Source organism: Kogia breviceps, chromosome 6, assembly GCF_026419965.1.
Source record: "Kogia breviceps isolate mKogBre1 chromosome 6, mKogBre1 haplotype 1, whole genome shotgun sequence".
Classification (NCBI taxonomy): domain Eukaryota; kingdom Metazoa; phylum Chordata; class Mammalia; order Artiodactyla; family Physeteridae; genus Kogia; species Kogia breviceps.
Window position 1 is genome coordinate 105,277,321 of NC_081315.1, and position 14,958 is coordinate 105,292,278.

Here is a 14,958-nt window from a genome sequence, read left to right on the forward strand (position 1 = left end):
GCTGAGCCTGCGCGTCCAGAGCCTGTGCTCTGCAACGGGACAGGCCACAGCAGTGAGAGGTCCGCGTACTGCAAATAAATAAATAAGTCAGATTTTTGTGTTGGCTAGCTAATTAACCAAATTAACTGGAAATCTACTAAAAGGGACACTCCACTTAGTGCTATGAGGACCATCCAAACTTTCACTTAGAATCAGCTGCCGAGATATGACACAGCCTTTGGGATCTTTCATACTCCTAAATATCCAGGGAAACCTAAGGAAATGTTGAGTATTCCCAGAGGTGTTATCAAAGGGTGGTTATATTTCTGTTGCTAAGTGACAATTCACAACATTGAGCACTGGGGCAATCTGAAATGGGAAATGGAAACTCTCGCTAACATGACTGATTAGTAAGTTTCATAAATGATCATTAATGCCCTAGACTGAAAATAAAATTATGGAATAAAAATGTAAACGTGTACAAAGGAAGCCTGAGTGGTTTCCAGAGTACACGCCAAGGGGTAACTAGAATTTCCTCCAGGTTTCTGGAAATCATGTCTTGCTATGAATCTGGAATTGCCTGACAGGTGGGTGTGTGCATCTCACTGGTAGAAGATGAGGACTTTGATCTTATAACTCAGCTTGGATGGAGCCACAGGAGAGGCCTCTCAACCTAGAGCAGGTCTTTGCCTTCTCGTCCTGTGTGATCATTGCTATAGTTTTGCCAGAACATAAAGCCTTCTCTGTCACTTCTCACTCAACTGAGTTCCCTTTAAACTTAATAGTTTTCCCTGAACATACTCTTATTTAATATTCGCCAAGACAGCATTCATATCTGAAAAGAACAGTGGAAAACAAATACTGGGTTATTTTTAGAACCTAGCAGCCTCTGGATGGGTGGGCCCAAAAGTGTTCTCATGTCAGCCACAGTCAGTAAAATGCACACAGGTTCTCACCTCTATCTGCTTAAATTATGACCATCCATTTAAAGCAGATAGACTGACTTCAGGACCCTGGAACAATGCACACTTTTGCCAATGGCACTTTGTAATTCTAGAATTATTGCTAGAAACTGTCTCTCAGAATTTCATGGGGATCCAGATTTTTGGCCTTTAGAGTCAGCCACTGTATTCCTTTAAAGTCATGTCTCATTTTTTTCTGTTTGTTTGAGCCCAACGTGATCACTTTTCTTCAGCAAACAGGGAGTGAAAAGACTTACAAAAATCATGTTCACAAAGGGTATTCAAAGGAATGAGCCAGGGCTTCCCTGGTGGCGCAGTGGTTGAGAATCCGCCTGCCGATGCAGGAGACACGGGTTCGTGCCCTGGTCCGGGAAGATCCCACATGCCGCGGAGCAGCTAAGCCCGTGAGCCATGGCCGCTAGGCCTGCGCGTCCGGAGCCTGTGCTCCGCAACGGGAGAGGCCACAACAGTGAGAGGCCCGCATACCGCAAAAAAAAAAAAAGAATGAGCCAGTAGCATTTGGGCTATAGCCACAAATAGAAGACAACAATTTGAAGGGGAACAAAAAGTACTAACGCATTCAGACCCCACTTGCTAGCATATATTGACAGAATGCAAAAGGTATTAATAAATAGAACATCCAAAGAAATAATAGCTAAGATGGACCCACAACATCCTTGGCATATGTGGCACAGCCCAGCGTGCGTTCAGATGCCCTGCAGGCCCCAGACACTCATTACTCACCTCCCCAGCTGCTAACCGTGCTGGCAGCTATTGGTTCTCAGCTGAGCCCCCTCCAGAATTGCTTCTGATGAGGAGACCCAAAGTCAAGACAACCTACCTCTGATGGCTGTTCAATGTTCCAGCCCTTGCCTCCAGAACAGACCACCTGAAGGACCAGCCCGGCTCCCTTTGGGATCAGCTGAGGCCTTTGCTGGGGCTGCATTGAAGCTTCATTTTTCCTTTTGCCCAAGCCTGCTTCTTTTGCTTCCCTCCCTGGAGAGTTGATCCCAATAGCACCCCAATAAACTTTCTACTCTCAAATCTCCTTCTCCTTCTGAGTCTATTTCCCAGGGATAACCTGACCTACAATACACATATGCCTTAGACTGGTTCAAAGATCATCCACCAACTTGTTTTAAGTCATGAAAGTACTTCCAAGGGCACTGTTTTGAAACAGAAAACTTATTCTGGCTTGTAATTTTGAGGTATTTGTTAACAGATTACAAAACAGTTCACATGCTTTGATTGCAATTTTAAATATATGTAAATACATGCATTCGTAATAATAAAGACTTGAGGACATAGGCGATGAACTAATACTTTATGAGGACCTACTTTTTACCAGGGATTAAGCTTGGCATTACACCAAAAATATGAAAATGGTGATTATCTCTGAGTGATGGAATTAGAAGTGATTTTTATTTTCTTCTTCCTCTTTTTAGCATATTTCCCAAATTTTGTTTTGTAATTAGATACAAAGTTATAAAAATTATGTATCAACCTTACATAAATATTCATTTTATGAAGTATTTCAATAAACATTTGCTATAATTTTTATAGTACATGTAACCTCAAAATCTTCTCTCTATTCTCTGAAAAACCCAAGACCTACAAAAATAAAATGTGTCCATCCAACAGAAGTTGAAGAGCAAGGTCTAAATTTCAAAATTTAGGATATGCTGAGTTGTCATTAATTCTCTAGTACTGAAATAGCCCAAGTGTTTTCTGAATCATTTGCATTTTGAATCTAGAAAAGGGGACTTTTAGGTACTTCCTGATAACCTCATTACATGACGTGACATTCCTGCGTACATGACAAAAGGAACATAAAGTTTTCCCAGCACTGAGTCTTGATAAAGACACCTCAGACATCAAGAAGAACAAAGCCTGGACTTGAGAGTTTGGGACCACACCCTAAGTGCCCTGATATTCTTTATCAGTCCAATCTATAATTTGTCATCCAAAAATTATATCCATGAGTTTTTCTTTGCCACATATTTATTTAGAATACATTTTTAGCTGACTCTGTTTGGTCTTCGATTCAGAGAGAAAATTCAGTATATTGTCACTCTTAAGACTAAAAGAACAAAATGTAGGCAAAACATTTTAGATATATATTATTAATAATCATATTAATAGTGTATTGCTATATTATATAGCCTCACCAATATAGCATATATTTTATTAATAATATTCTATGTTATTATTAATATAAAATATAGTCTATTATTGATAATATAGAATATATTATTAATTATCTCCAAATCCATTTGTTTTGGAGCTTTTTGGCTCAAATAAGTATATTTTATTACACCTCTCAGGCACAAAATTTTGACTGAATTCAAATAAGCTTACCTAAAGATTAATTGAAATGGGGACATATTTTTATGTAAACTTTTCCAGTTGTTTATGAGTTTCTGCCAAGCTAAAATAAAGGGTGAGATGTAAAGATAAACTGACACTTTTCAAATTATGAGTCTGGCCAGTACGGTGACTGCATGCCAAGTCACGTCCAGAGTGGCACTGTCTGATCTACTTGAACATGGTGTAACGAAGGAGACGGAAGTGGGAAGCCTGGAGAGTTGATCCCTTTAAACAGTGTTTCCAATTTTCTCTGGTCTTGGAACAAACGAGAGTATAGCAAGGACTATGGGGAATTAGTGATATTCATGGATTTCAAGGAAGTCATAAGAGTGTTCGTTAGAGAATTGCTTAAACTAGGCTGCCATTACTAGGGAGGGTGAGAATCATAGCTTTGAAGAATGCTAATTCCTCATCCCCTCTCAACTCATTGGAGATGCCAATAATTTAGGGATTAGATGAAAAGTAATGAGGAAAAGGATCACTGAAAGTTTACTCGGCCCGTATCCTCACAAACCACCATATTGTACTGCCCTGGTCTCCAAAGCTTCAAGGACTGGCAAGGCACTTAAAGGGGACATAACTGTGAGCTGAGATGAAACAACCCAGAGAGGAGAAGAAAGGGAGGATCTGCCTGCCACCCTGCTCCCAATGGCCCAAGATAAGATAATTCATTCACACATTTATCACCAACAATTACTTACTGAGTCCTGCTGTGTGCCAGGAAGACAGAAATTAATACTGACTATGGCAATAAAATAGTCACTGTTTACAAATCATGTACTCTGTGTTTGGGGGTTCCACTGAGCACTGTCATTTCATTACTTCCTTTGACCTCACAGAGACACCATGGTAAGAGCTATTTTTAGCACTAGTTCACAGTCAAAGACACTGAGCCTGGGTCAGTAAGAGGCATGGCTGGACTTTAAAGTCAGATGGTCTAAGTCGTGAGCCCACATTTTTAGCTACTGCTCCTGTCCTTCAGGAGACAGCTGTGTACAGACATGACAGGTACAGAGGTACAGACATGTAAATATATCATTTCTGCTTACTCCTTCATTCATGCACACATTCAGTAGGCATTTATTGGACCCCTACTATATGTAGGCAGTGTGCTAGGCTCCAAGGATATGAAATCCAGGGAAAGTTCAGGACCCCAGAGTTGGAGGGACTGACAGACAGGTCCCTCTTCTCTGGCTCCCCACCGTGCTCCATTCACAACACTGCATTTGCTTTATTCCCTAGCACACCCACAGCAGCTTGATGCCAAATATATGTCTCACGCAACTCTGTATTCACATCTCCCAAGAATTGTGCCTGGCATGCAGAAAATGCCCAGGAAATATTTGTAGGATAGAATGTAAGAAAAACTTGAAAAAGACCCAAGTCACAAAAATGATTCCCTGGTTCATTAGGCACTGACTTGCCCGGCCCAAGGAAGGAGGATTGATGGTGTAGTCCCTGTAAAGGTAACTCGAATGATAATATTCCCTTGTGGAGTGCTCCCTGGGTGTCCAAATAGGAGCTCTGGGTTCCATAGTCAGCTCCCTTGATCCTGAAATCTATCAACCTTGGATCTTACCTTTATCAAATAGTAGCATTAATATCTAGAATCATGATAGAACTGTGGGAAGAGATGAATTTTGAAGTCAGACGGACAGGTTTGTATGCCAGCTCCGCCCCTAATTGTTTTTTGTATAAGTCATTTAACTTCTCAGAGCTTCCTCATCTGTAAAATGGAGTTAGTAATTGACTTCACTGGATCATGGTGAAAACTAAATGATATGATAGCTAACTTTATATGTCAACCTAGCTGGGTCACCTTATCCAGATTTTTGGTCAAATATTATTCTTGATGTTTCTGCGAGGCTGTTTTTTTAAAAAATGAGATTAACATTTAAATCAGTGGAGTTTAACTAAAGCAGATTACCCTTTATAATGCAGGTGAGCCTCATCCAAGAAGTTGAAGGCCTGAGTAGAACAAAGCCTGACCTTCCCTGAACAAGAGGGAATTCTGCCAGAAGGTGACCTTCAAACTTGAACTGTACCATTAGCTCTCCTGGGTCTCCAGTCTGCTGGCCCACCCTGCAGATTTTGGACTTGCTAACCTTTACAATTACATAAGCCAATTCCTTAAAATAAATCTCAATCTCTCTCTCTCTCTCTCTCCATGTATATTTTGATAGTCTGTTTCTCTGGAGAATCCCAACTAATACAAATGTTGTGATTCTTGGACATCCCTGACATAGAACAGGTGCTCAGTGGATATTAGCTTTATTCGCCCTTCCCTAAAGACTTTCAGCCTCTTCATTCTACGGTAAGAAGATGGTGGTGCAAAAAGGTACCAGGACTTGTCCACTATCCCAATGTAACCTTGAAAAGTTCTGAGATCAACCAGGCAATCATTCAGCATTGAGTATCACAACTTAAAGCATGAACATCTGCTCTGTGCCTGAAGGGACCATTTCGTTTTCTATAAAGAATACCCTTGAAGGGACTTCGGAGTTTATCTGACCCCAAAATTTCTAAGGTGTTGGCCTGAGGGCCACATACGGGTTGCTTTGTTGGTTTGTTTTTCTGATACAAGTTTTTTTAAATTATTAATTTAAGATTTGGAAAATGTCACATAAGTCTGGATTCCTGGCTTCTGTTGAGGAATTGGAAGATCAGGTGACCTCAGGCCTGAGCTCCTGCCCGGCAACATTGGGCTGGAGGTGAGAGGTCACCACCACCACCATAGAGGTCACCACAAGTTATGGGGGCATTTTACTCATTTGTGTTACCTGTTGACCCCTGCACACATTTGAGTCTGTGACTCCTTGCATCCTCTAGCTCCTTCAATTTAGAAAAGAGGAAAGAGTGACCCAGAGAGGTCTGGTGTACTTGCACAGGGTCAGGGAGCTGGGATTGGCAGAGTTGGGTCTAAAACCCCAGGTTTTTCTTCCTGGGCCCCTTAGAATATGCTCTATGCCAAATGAGCACAAATGCTTTTATTGATGAATTAGGTGATTCCAAAGGCGTTCCCCTGTGAAATTTATTTATTTCAGTAGTCAGATCAAGTTTATTGTTACAAATGAATGCAGTGCTTTAAGACAGAGCTAAATTATGACCTGTCTTACTCATCTCTGTGATTATAAGCACAATTTGGGGTCAGACCACACCTAACTCTGCCATTATCATGGGCAAACTTCTCACCTTTTTCATAATAGTTGTACAAACCACAAAGTGCAGTGGTGACAATTAAATGAAATATTTCATGTAAACTTCTCAGTATAGGGTCTGGAATATAGTAAGCGTTCAACATATGTTGTTGAATTAGGACCTCAGAGAAATTAAAATAAATATGGCAAAATAGCAAAGTAGCTAAACAGTTTTGCATCTGCAAATATGTATGAGTTCACAGTGATCCCATCAATTCAAATCCAACACCAGAGTGTTTTCTTTATCTTTTTCTTTATCTTTACCACTTTATATATTCATTCTTTGTGATATTTCGTCTAACCTACAAAGCATGATATATGTCAATACAAACTTATTGATTAAAGTTCACAATTTAGGGACTTCCCTTGGTGGTCCAGTGGTTAAGACTCCCTGCTTTCAATGCAGGGAGCACGAGTTCCATCCCTGGTCGGGGAACTAAGATCTCACGTGCTGCACAGCGTGGTCAAAAAATTAATCAATATTTTAAAATACATTTTTTAAGTTCAAGATTTATTTGTGGTTATTTACATCCTTAGAATATACCCCAATAATAGTGCACAGTCAGGATGTTATGTTCAAACAAAACTTGAATTAATCCCTTATCCTTGGGTGGTTGAGTTATCAATAAGATGTACAGTTGGGTCAATTTGCTGCTGTTTGTATTGATTTTAGAATCTTTTTTATGATTTAATTTTGGTTTTTAATATGTTATACTTGTTTCAACCAATAAGTACTATGTTACTGGGATTAAAGTAATGAAAAAGACAGAGTGTCTGTCTTCTAAAAGCTTAGAGGTGGTAGAGGAAACACATATGTACACAGACCATTACTATAAACTGTGTCTTGGAGGTATGGATGGAGAGCTGAGGGGTCCTAGTGGTTTGACTGGTAGATAATGGGGGCTGAATAAAGCTTACTGAACAAATCAATGAATGATTGAATCAATGAACCAATTTTTCCTTTTATTTGTCCCCTCTAGACTATGAGTTCTTCAAGATGAGGACTCACCTAATTGATCTCTGTATCCCAGAGAGAGCCAGAATTGGTCCCAATCTATGCCTTTAGAATAAAAAGCAACCATTCTAGGGCCCTGCCTTCAGCACTAGGACTAAATTAATTCCATGAATGCCATATATTTCACTTGTCAGAGCAGTTGTCCCAGTTCCTCCCCTGCTGTCCCAGAACTTTCCCACTCTTTTCTTTTTTTTTTAATGGCTATTACATTTTAATATATATTAAATATTATTATTTTTAACATCTTTATTAGAGTATAGTTGCTTTACAATGTTGTGTTAGTTTCTGCTCTATAACAAAGGGAATCAGCTATACGTATACATATATCCCCATATCTCCTCCCTCTTGTGTCTCCCTCCCTGCCTCCCTATCCCACCCCTCTAGGTGGTCACAAAGCACTAAGCTTATTTCAGTCACACTCATCACTTTCTTCACTTGTCTTCATTCTGTGGCTGGAAAACCATGTTCCTATTTTAAAATGGGGGTGGGGTGGGGTTGGGGGATACTATTCATTGAAAAAGAAAAAGAAGAAAATAACGGAGGGACTTCCCTGGTAGCTCAGTGGTTAAGAATCCACCTGTCAATGCAGGCGACACAGGTTCGACCCCTGGTCCAGGAAGATCCCACATGCCGCGAAGCAGCTAAGCCCGTGAGCCACAACTACTGAGCCTGCGCTCTAAAGCCCATGAGCCACATATGCTGAGCCCACGTGCTGCAACTACTGAAGCCTGCGCATCTAGAGCCCGTGCTTCGCAACAAGAACCAAGCTGTGTGTGCCGAAGCTCGTGACTCCTGTGGCCCAGGGCCAAAGTCAAAGACTCCCAGCAGCTAAGGGTGACCTGAGACCTAGTGGTTCCTAAGGGGCTTTTCTCCCACCAGCAGTCAACTTGGATCTGATTATTCTACCCATTCCAGGAAATTCCCTGAAAGGCAGCTCTGTGGAACTGAACTGGGAGATTTCACAAAGGGAGATTTGTTCTTGCACCAAAGGCTCCAGTTAGCTACCTTATTTCTTCGCAGTCTTACCCTTTTCCAATGCCCTTTCAGTACAATATTCACTGGGAGGGAGCTTGTCCTTCTAGCACATTTTTTTTCTTCCAGCACTTTTGTCTTCTGTTTTTATTCTAGCAAGGAGAGCTGCCCACCTTTACAAGCCACCAGAGTAGTGGGTGGTCGGGAGAGCAGGGGCTTGGATTGGCAATGACAGCGGGGGTTGTTGAACTCTGGGTGGACTTGAAGAATGAAAATTATAGTTCTTACATTCATGTTTGGGGGGCAGTGGCCATGTTGATACCTTTTGTCAATATCCAGCTTGTGATGCTAGCCAGCTCTTAGTAAAAGGTCTTAGGAAGATCCCTGGCCCAGTCCTCTCAAGTGGGCAAGTATTAACCATCTAGGATGATTCAAAACTCACCTAGGATGAGAGAGAGTGAGGCTGACCCTGCTGATTGGCAAGAGGGCCATTCCCTACCCTGTTCTCCATTGCCCACAGGGTCACGGGGTCTCAGTTTCCAAACCAACTAGGCTCGTCAGGCAATTTCCTCCAGAATAAAAACAGGTTCTAACTTTTTTTTGAATTTAAAAAACTAACCTTGATGGTGCTCTATGTGCACTATTCTGAGAACTGTACATCTATTATCTCACTTAAAGCTTAAACAACCCAAAGAGATGGGCACAATTATCACCCCCATTTTACAGGTAGAAAAACTGAGCTCTATTCTAAGCATTTTGCATGTGTCAGGCCCTAGAGATCAGACGGATCTGTATGACTGTCAACGTGAGGCTAGCAGACCTGGGAGGCAGGTGCCATGCTCTGTGTGCTTCTACCATGCACCATTCACTTCAGTTATTTCTACTCCCAGAAACAACAATGGCCACATCTGACAGTGACAAAGCAACAACTGAGTGCCTTTAGGGCAAGAACGAGTCCTCTACCTGACCGGTCTGTGGAGTCATTTGGGGTGCTGCTCTTGACTAAGTGGCTTCCAAACTGTTCTCCTGCCCTCCCAGAGAACCTGTCGGCCTCTGAGATTCCCTAGAAAATGTATTTCCAGCCAGAGCTGTATTCAGCTGTTGCAGCGGAAGTCACTGGTTGATACATGTGTACAACCTGTGTTAGTTTTCTCTTCTCTGCAAGTCTACATGGTGTATCAAGATTTTAAATGTTGTTTCACACTTACATCCCTTATTAAGAATCACAAATTTCACTATGTCATCACATAGACTCTTGGAAAGTCTCAAATGAGTTTTCTTAACAGAAAAAAGGTGTGTCATCATGTGATTCTCCAATCTGAGATTCTTGCTGGAAAGCAAACAGCACTATTCCTTCTTTGATGTCTCCGAGGACAAAGAGGAATGGGTGAGGGTTTTCAGGTCTTCAACAGACTGTGAGTTTGGACTCCTCTGGGCACCTATTCCTTCCTCCCCCAATCACAAGGCATACCCAGGATGATGATCCATCCTCTCTTCCAGTTGCCCAACTCACTTGACCTTGGGGCGGGGTAGGTGAGAGGATGTGTTGCCTTTGGAAGTCCATCTCCATTTTGTTTAATTCTTCCTCCAAACCCATAGATAACTGTTGCAGGTTTTTTCCCAGCTTCATTGAGGTATGATTGACAAATAAATATATATTTGAGGTATACAATGTGATGTTTTGGTATATGTATACATTATGAAATGATTATCACAATTAAGCTAATTAACATATTCATCATCTCACATAGTTATGTGTGTGTGCATGTGTGTGTGTGTGTGGTGAAGAAACTTGAGATCTACTCTCTTAGAAAATTTCAAATACACAACACAGTATTGTTAACCTTCGTCACCATGTTGTACACTAGGTCTCCAGAACTTATTCTTCTTATAACCAAAATTTCACAACACCCTTTGACCAGCATCTCCCAGTTTCCCCCACCCGCCAGGCCCTGGTAACCACCATTCTACTTGCTGTTACTATTGATATAAATTTGACTTTCTTAGATTCCGCATATAAGTGAGGTCAAGCAGTATTTGCAGACACAATTGTTGTTAAAAGAATGATTCCACAAAGTCCTTTATTACTCATTTATTATTTTTACAATATAACTCATTTATATCTGTTATAAATATATTCCAAACTGGAGATTCACAGATGTTAATGAACTTGCTCACTGGGTCACTTGTCTCTTAATCCCACTACCTTGTGCTGTTTGCACTTTGATTAAAGGATGAAAAAGGCAATGTGAACCCATGTGAATCAAGTTCAAGGATAAATGCTGTCAGGGACCAATTCCAACCCTTCTGTGCTTTGCGTGTGTGATCTGAGGGCCAGCCAACCACTGCCTCTCGGGGTAGCAACTGACTCCCTGATGGATTTATAAAAATCACATATTAAAATGATGACTCATGTAGTAAAAATAAATTGCTTCATTATTTTTAAAAAACTGTGAGAAAAATGTTAGGTTAACATTGCATTTATAAAATGCCTCTTAAAGTTATACTCTAGGTTTACTTTAACATTTTACTTCATACAATTTTAATTTGCCATACAGAACATTTATCTATATACATAAGTACTTGCCTTTTTTTTTTTTTTCTTTTCTTTTTTTGCGGTATGCGGGCCTCTCACTGCTGTGGCCTCTTCCGTTGCAGAGCACAGGCTCCGGATGCGCAGGCTCAGCGGCCATGGCTCACGGGCCCAGCCGCTCCGCGGCATGTGGGATCTTCCCAGACCGGGGCACGAACCCGCGTCCCCTGCATCGGCAGGCGGACTCTCAACCACTGCGTCACCAGGGAAGCCCAATACTTGCTTAAAAACCCACAAAAACAGAGTCATTCTGTGCAGTACAAATTCTACCTGAGATGCTCAAGTCACAGTCTTAGGAGTTGTTCTCAGGAGGAATGGGATGCCAGGAAATAAGTCAACGTGGCTCCTGCTGCATCCCTTCCAATGGGAGTGTGCACTTCTGGGTTGAACTTGTTTCCAACAAGAGATAAAATGCACAGAAAGCTGTCAAGCCAAAGAAAGAATGTGTTTTGCCAAAATATTTGATATATACTTGGCTTTGTCTGCCAGGTATATAAGAGACACAGATGTGGCATGAAACAGGTCAACATAATCAGTGACATGGGGCTAAAGAAAGACTCACTGAATGCAGCATCACTGTGGATTGAGAGACACTGCTTTTTGTAACACGAAAGTGTGTGTACGCATACACACACTTATACATATATATGTATGTATATGTATCCTTTCAAGTATCAGAACTGTATTTGAAAGTGTGCCTCAAATATTATAAGGTCATAAACCATTACAGAAGGAAAGTAGAGAGCCTTTAGGAGTTGGAAAAGGGAAATTAGGCTCTGGGTCATTCCCATACTCAGCCTTTGAGTGAGTATGATGGTGGGTACAAGTTGGCATGGTAAGAGAATTTCCTAGAGCAAACAAGAATAAAGTGGGGAGACAGGGCATAGCAGGTTTATGAGTAAAATATGAGGCTCATAAGCAATCAATAATTCAGTAGAGATGTCACTTATAAGAAGAGGGATATGGAGGATCTATTTAGATATGTAGGCCAGAAAGTCCTTAGGGCTAGAGGTGGTACATGGTCAATGGCAAAGGTGCAAAATTGGAACTACAGAGAGACCGGAGGCAGGGATGAAACATCATGGTAATGAAGATACAAAGGTGTTGCAAGAAGAAAATAGCACCTCAGCCCCCAGCCACCTCCGGGGCTCCTCAGGGCTCTCTGCGGCATCGTGTGAAGCCTTGGGACCAGCCTCCTCTTTGGTTTCCACCAGCTTTGTCCTTAAACACTTAAATGAGTCTTCCTGGGGGAAGATTCTCACAAATTGATTTTTACTAAATCCATTTCACCTTTGAAAGGGGACATAAAGAACAAAATCTTCCTAACACAGGGAGCCACTTCATGGGGTATCCTGGTGAACAGGAAGGTACGTTAAAGGATCCAGAACTCAGCAAGCAACTCCAACAATAAGGCAGAGTCTTGAGAAGAAAACAATCAGGTTACCCAGTGGATTAGCAGGGAGCTATTTCTGAAGACATTCTGCAGGTAGGCAGGAGGCAAGCCTGAACCTTAATCAGAATTGGTCCCTAGCATCCATTCTCATGTCCAGCCAAGACTACATCCCACAAGGATGTGCCTAAGTGGAGAACAGGCTGTAGCTGTAAGGGCTGCTGAAGGAAACAGGATTGTCAACCAGGGGCAGGCAGAAAGGAGCCAACCTTGGTTGAGTGATTTCTTACATATGAGACACTATGCTAGACTGTCAATTTTTGTCATCTTTTTTAGTTCTTACCATATTTTGATGAGGGTAAGTTTATAATCCTTATTTAAATGACAAAGAAGCTGAAGTTCAGAGAGGTTAGGTACTTCATTCTAGATCACAGAATGATGCCAAAATATGAACCCAGAAATGTCTGACTCCAAAATTTATGCTGTTTTCAACAAACCTAGTGGGTTCCCTGAAGGATTCTCAAGTTAGCTTATTAACTCTTCACTCAATGCATCTATGTTTTAACCAAAAAAACTAGAAAATCTCCAGATGTTTAAAAATTAAACAACACATTTTAAAATAACAATTAAATCAGAAAATATTTTTAAGTAAATGATAATGAAAAGAGACATATCCAAAAATTTTAAGAGCTGTAGCTAAAGCAGCTCTCAGAGAAAAATTTATAGTGCTAAAACGTACATATAGGAAAAGAAAATGGACTGAAAAATCAATGATCTAAACTTCCATCTTAAGAAGCTGAATAAAGAAACCCAAAGAGATTAGAAAGAATATCTATGTCTCTAATAATAAAGAGAAAAGCAAAACCCAAATAAGTAGAAAGAGAAAATCAACAAAGTTAAAGGTTGGTTCTTTGAAAGAGTAGTAAAAGTGATAATCCCCAAGCAAGACTAATCAAGTAAAGTTCAAGTGAGAAATAAATTGTCACATCAGGAACAAATATATATATTTTAACTGCCTCCTACATAAATAAGACACTGAGAATGAGGAGGAGAAGGAAGAGGAAGAGGACAAAAAAAGTATCTGTTTTGAAGCCATCCAGAAAATCACATTTCAGATTCTATTATATTTAATTTATCCAACATGCATTTATTGGAAGAGAACATAAGAGCTGTCCGTCTGGTTTTACCAGTCTAGAAAGAGAGAGCACATGAATTTTGGAGTTGAATAAAGCTGAGTTCAAATTCATTCTCTACCTTGAACTAAATGTATGATTTTGGGAAAAGTATATAAACTCTTTGAACTTCCTTTTTCTCATTTGACAAATGGGGGATAATAATATCAACCTCATAGGGCTATCGGAAGGATTAGAGGTAAAGCACCAAGCATGTGGGTAGCTTATATCTTACAGAATATTTTTCCCAACATGATCCATAACCACGGCATTTATAGTTTATCTGTAGGAAGGTACAAAAATATATCCTGAGACAAGGTCATTCATTTGGAAATGTAACCTTTTCTGAAAAATCTGGGCATTTACTTTTCTTGACCTGTCAATAAGAGAGGCTTGGAGTTGTAATTCTTCAATGGAAAGGATGTTACCAACATATTAATAACATAAAGCACCATATGAAAATTAAAATGAAACAATATAAAATTTCCACTCTAATTTTATACAATAATTAATTTTTCTTGACTATTAGGAAATTGAAATAAAAACTATGCCAATAACATAAGTTATTTTAAGACTTTAGAGGAAAAGGCTCCCATCTCCAGTGTTGATATTATGACAGGGAATGCCCCCGAATCCTCAGCTTTCCACCAGCGTGTCTCCCGAGTCATGCATTTTCATGTATACTGCAGGGCCTCAAGCACGCAGACTGGCTCATCTGCAAGATGAATCCTCAGGCTTTTTCACACACTGAAGAAACTTGACAGAGCTATGACGAGAAAGGAAAAAAGGAGATCAAACGGCAGTACAATACACCTATGGTCAACTCACCAATGAAAGAAGCCCCTTTGTTAACAACAAAACTACGCATGGACCACTTAGCATCCATACAAGTTTCTTTCCTGCAGTGACAACAAGGAGAAAGGTCAAGTCCAAGAGTGAATGACTGAAAGTACAGCCCAATTTAGCTTCATTTCACTTGTAAAGCCATAGAAATAAATAACTGATATTTGATGATAATATGTGCAGATGAAAATGTCTGGCTCACACAAGTCACAGATATGTGCTATGAATGTCAGCTGATAGTCAGGAAGCAGCAACCTAAGAGGAGGGACCTCCATATTTTCTGTTGAGGATTTACTTTCTCTTCAGAAACTTCCTGAGGAAGTGTTGGGTCTAAGCGTCAGGCAGCAAGAGGTCATAGGCTCTCTGGGAGATGGCTGGTGGCCATCAGCAAAAGGACCACAATCCTTGGCACAGAAAGAATCCTAGATAAGTATTAGCAGGTGAATGACTCTCACTTTCATAAAAATC

General features: G+C 40.5%; 1 protein-coding gene and 1 long non-coding RNA gene across 3 annotated transcripts in view; one reads left to right on the plus strand and one right to left on the minus strand.

The window, feature by feature from the left end:
- Positions 1–14,356, plus strand: part of LOC136794391 (uncharacterized) — a 33,274-nt gene extending 18,918 nt beyond the window's left edge. The window contains exon 3 of the long non-coding RNA XR_010841114.1: positions 14,337–14,356. This is a non-coding gene — a long non-coding RNA (uncharacterized lncRNA). The remainder of the gene's footprint in view (positions 1–14,336) is intronic.
- The window catches only part of CD38 (CD38 molecule), a 42,784-nt gene continuing 38,378 nt past the window's right edge, over positions 10,553–14,958 (minus strand). For both annotated transcript variants that reach the window (XM_067036368.1, XM_059067248.2), the window contains exon 9: positions 10,553–14,413. In XM_067036368.1, coding sequence (XP_066892469.1) covers positions 14,359–14,413 — 55 coding nt within the window. In that variant the 3' untranslated portion in view covers positions 10,553–14,358. The remainder of the gene's footprint in view (positions 14,414–14,958) is intronic.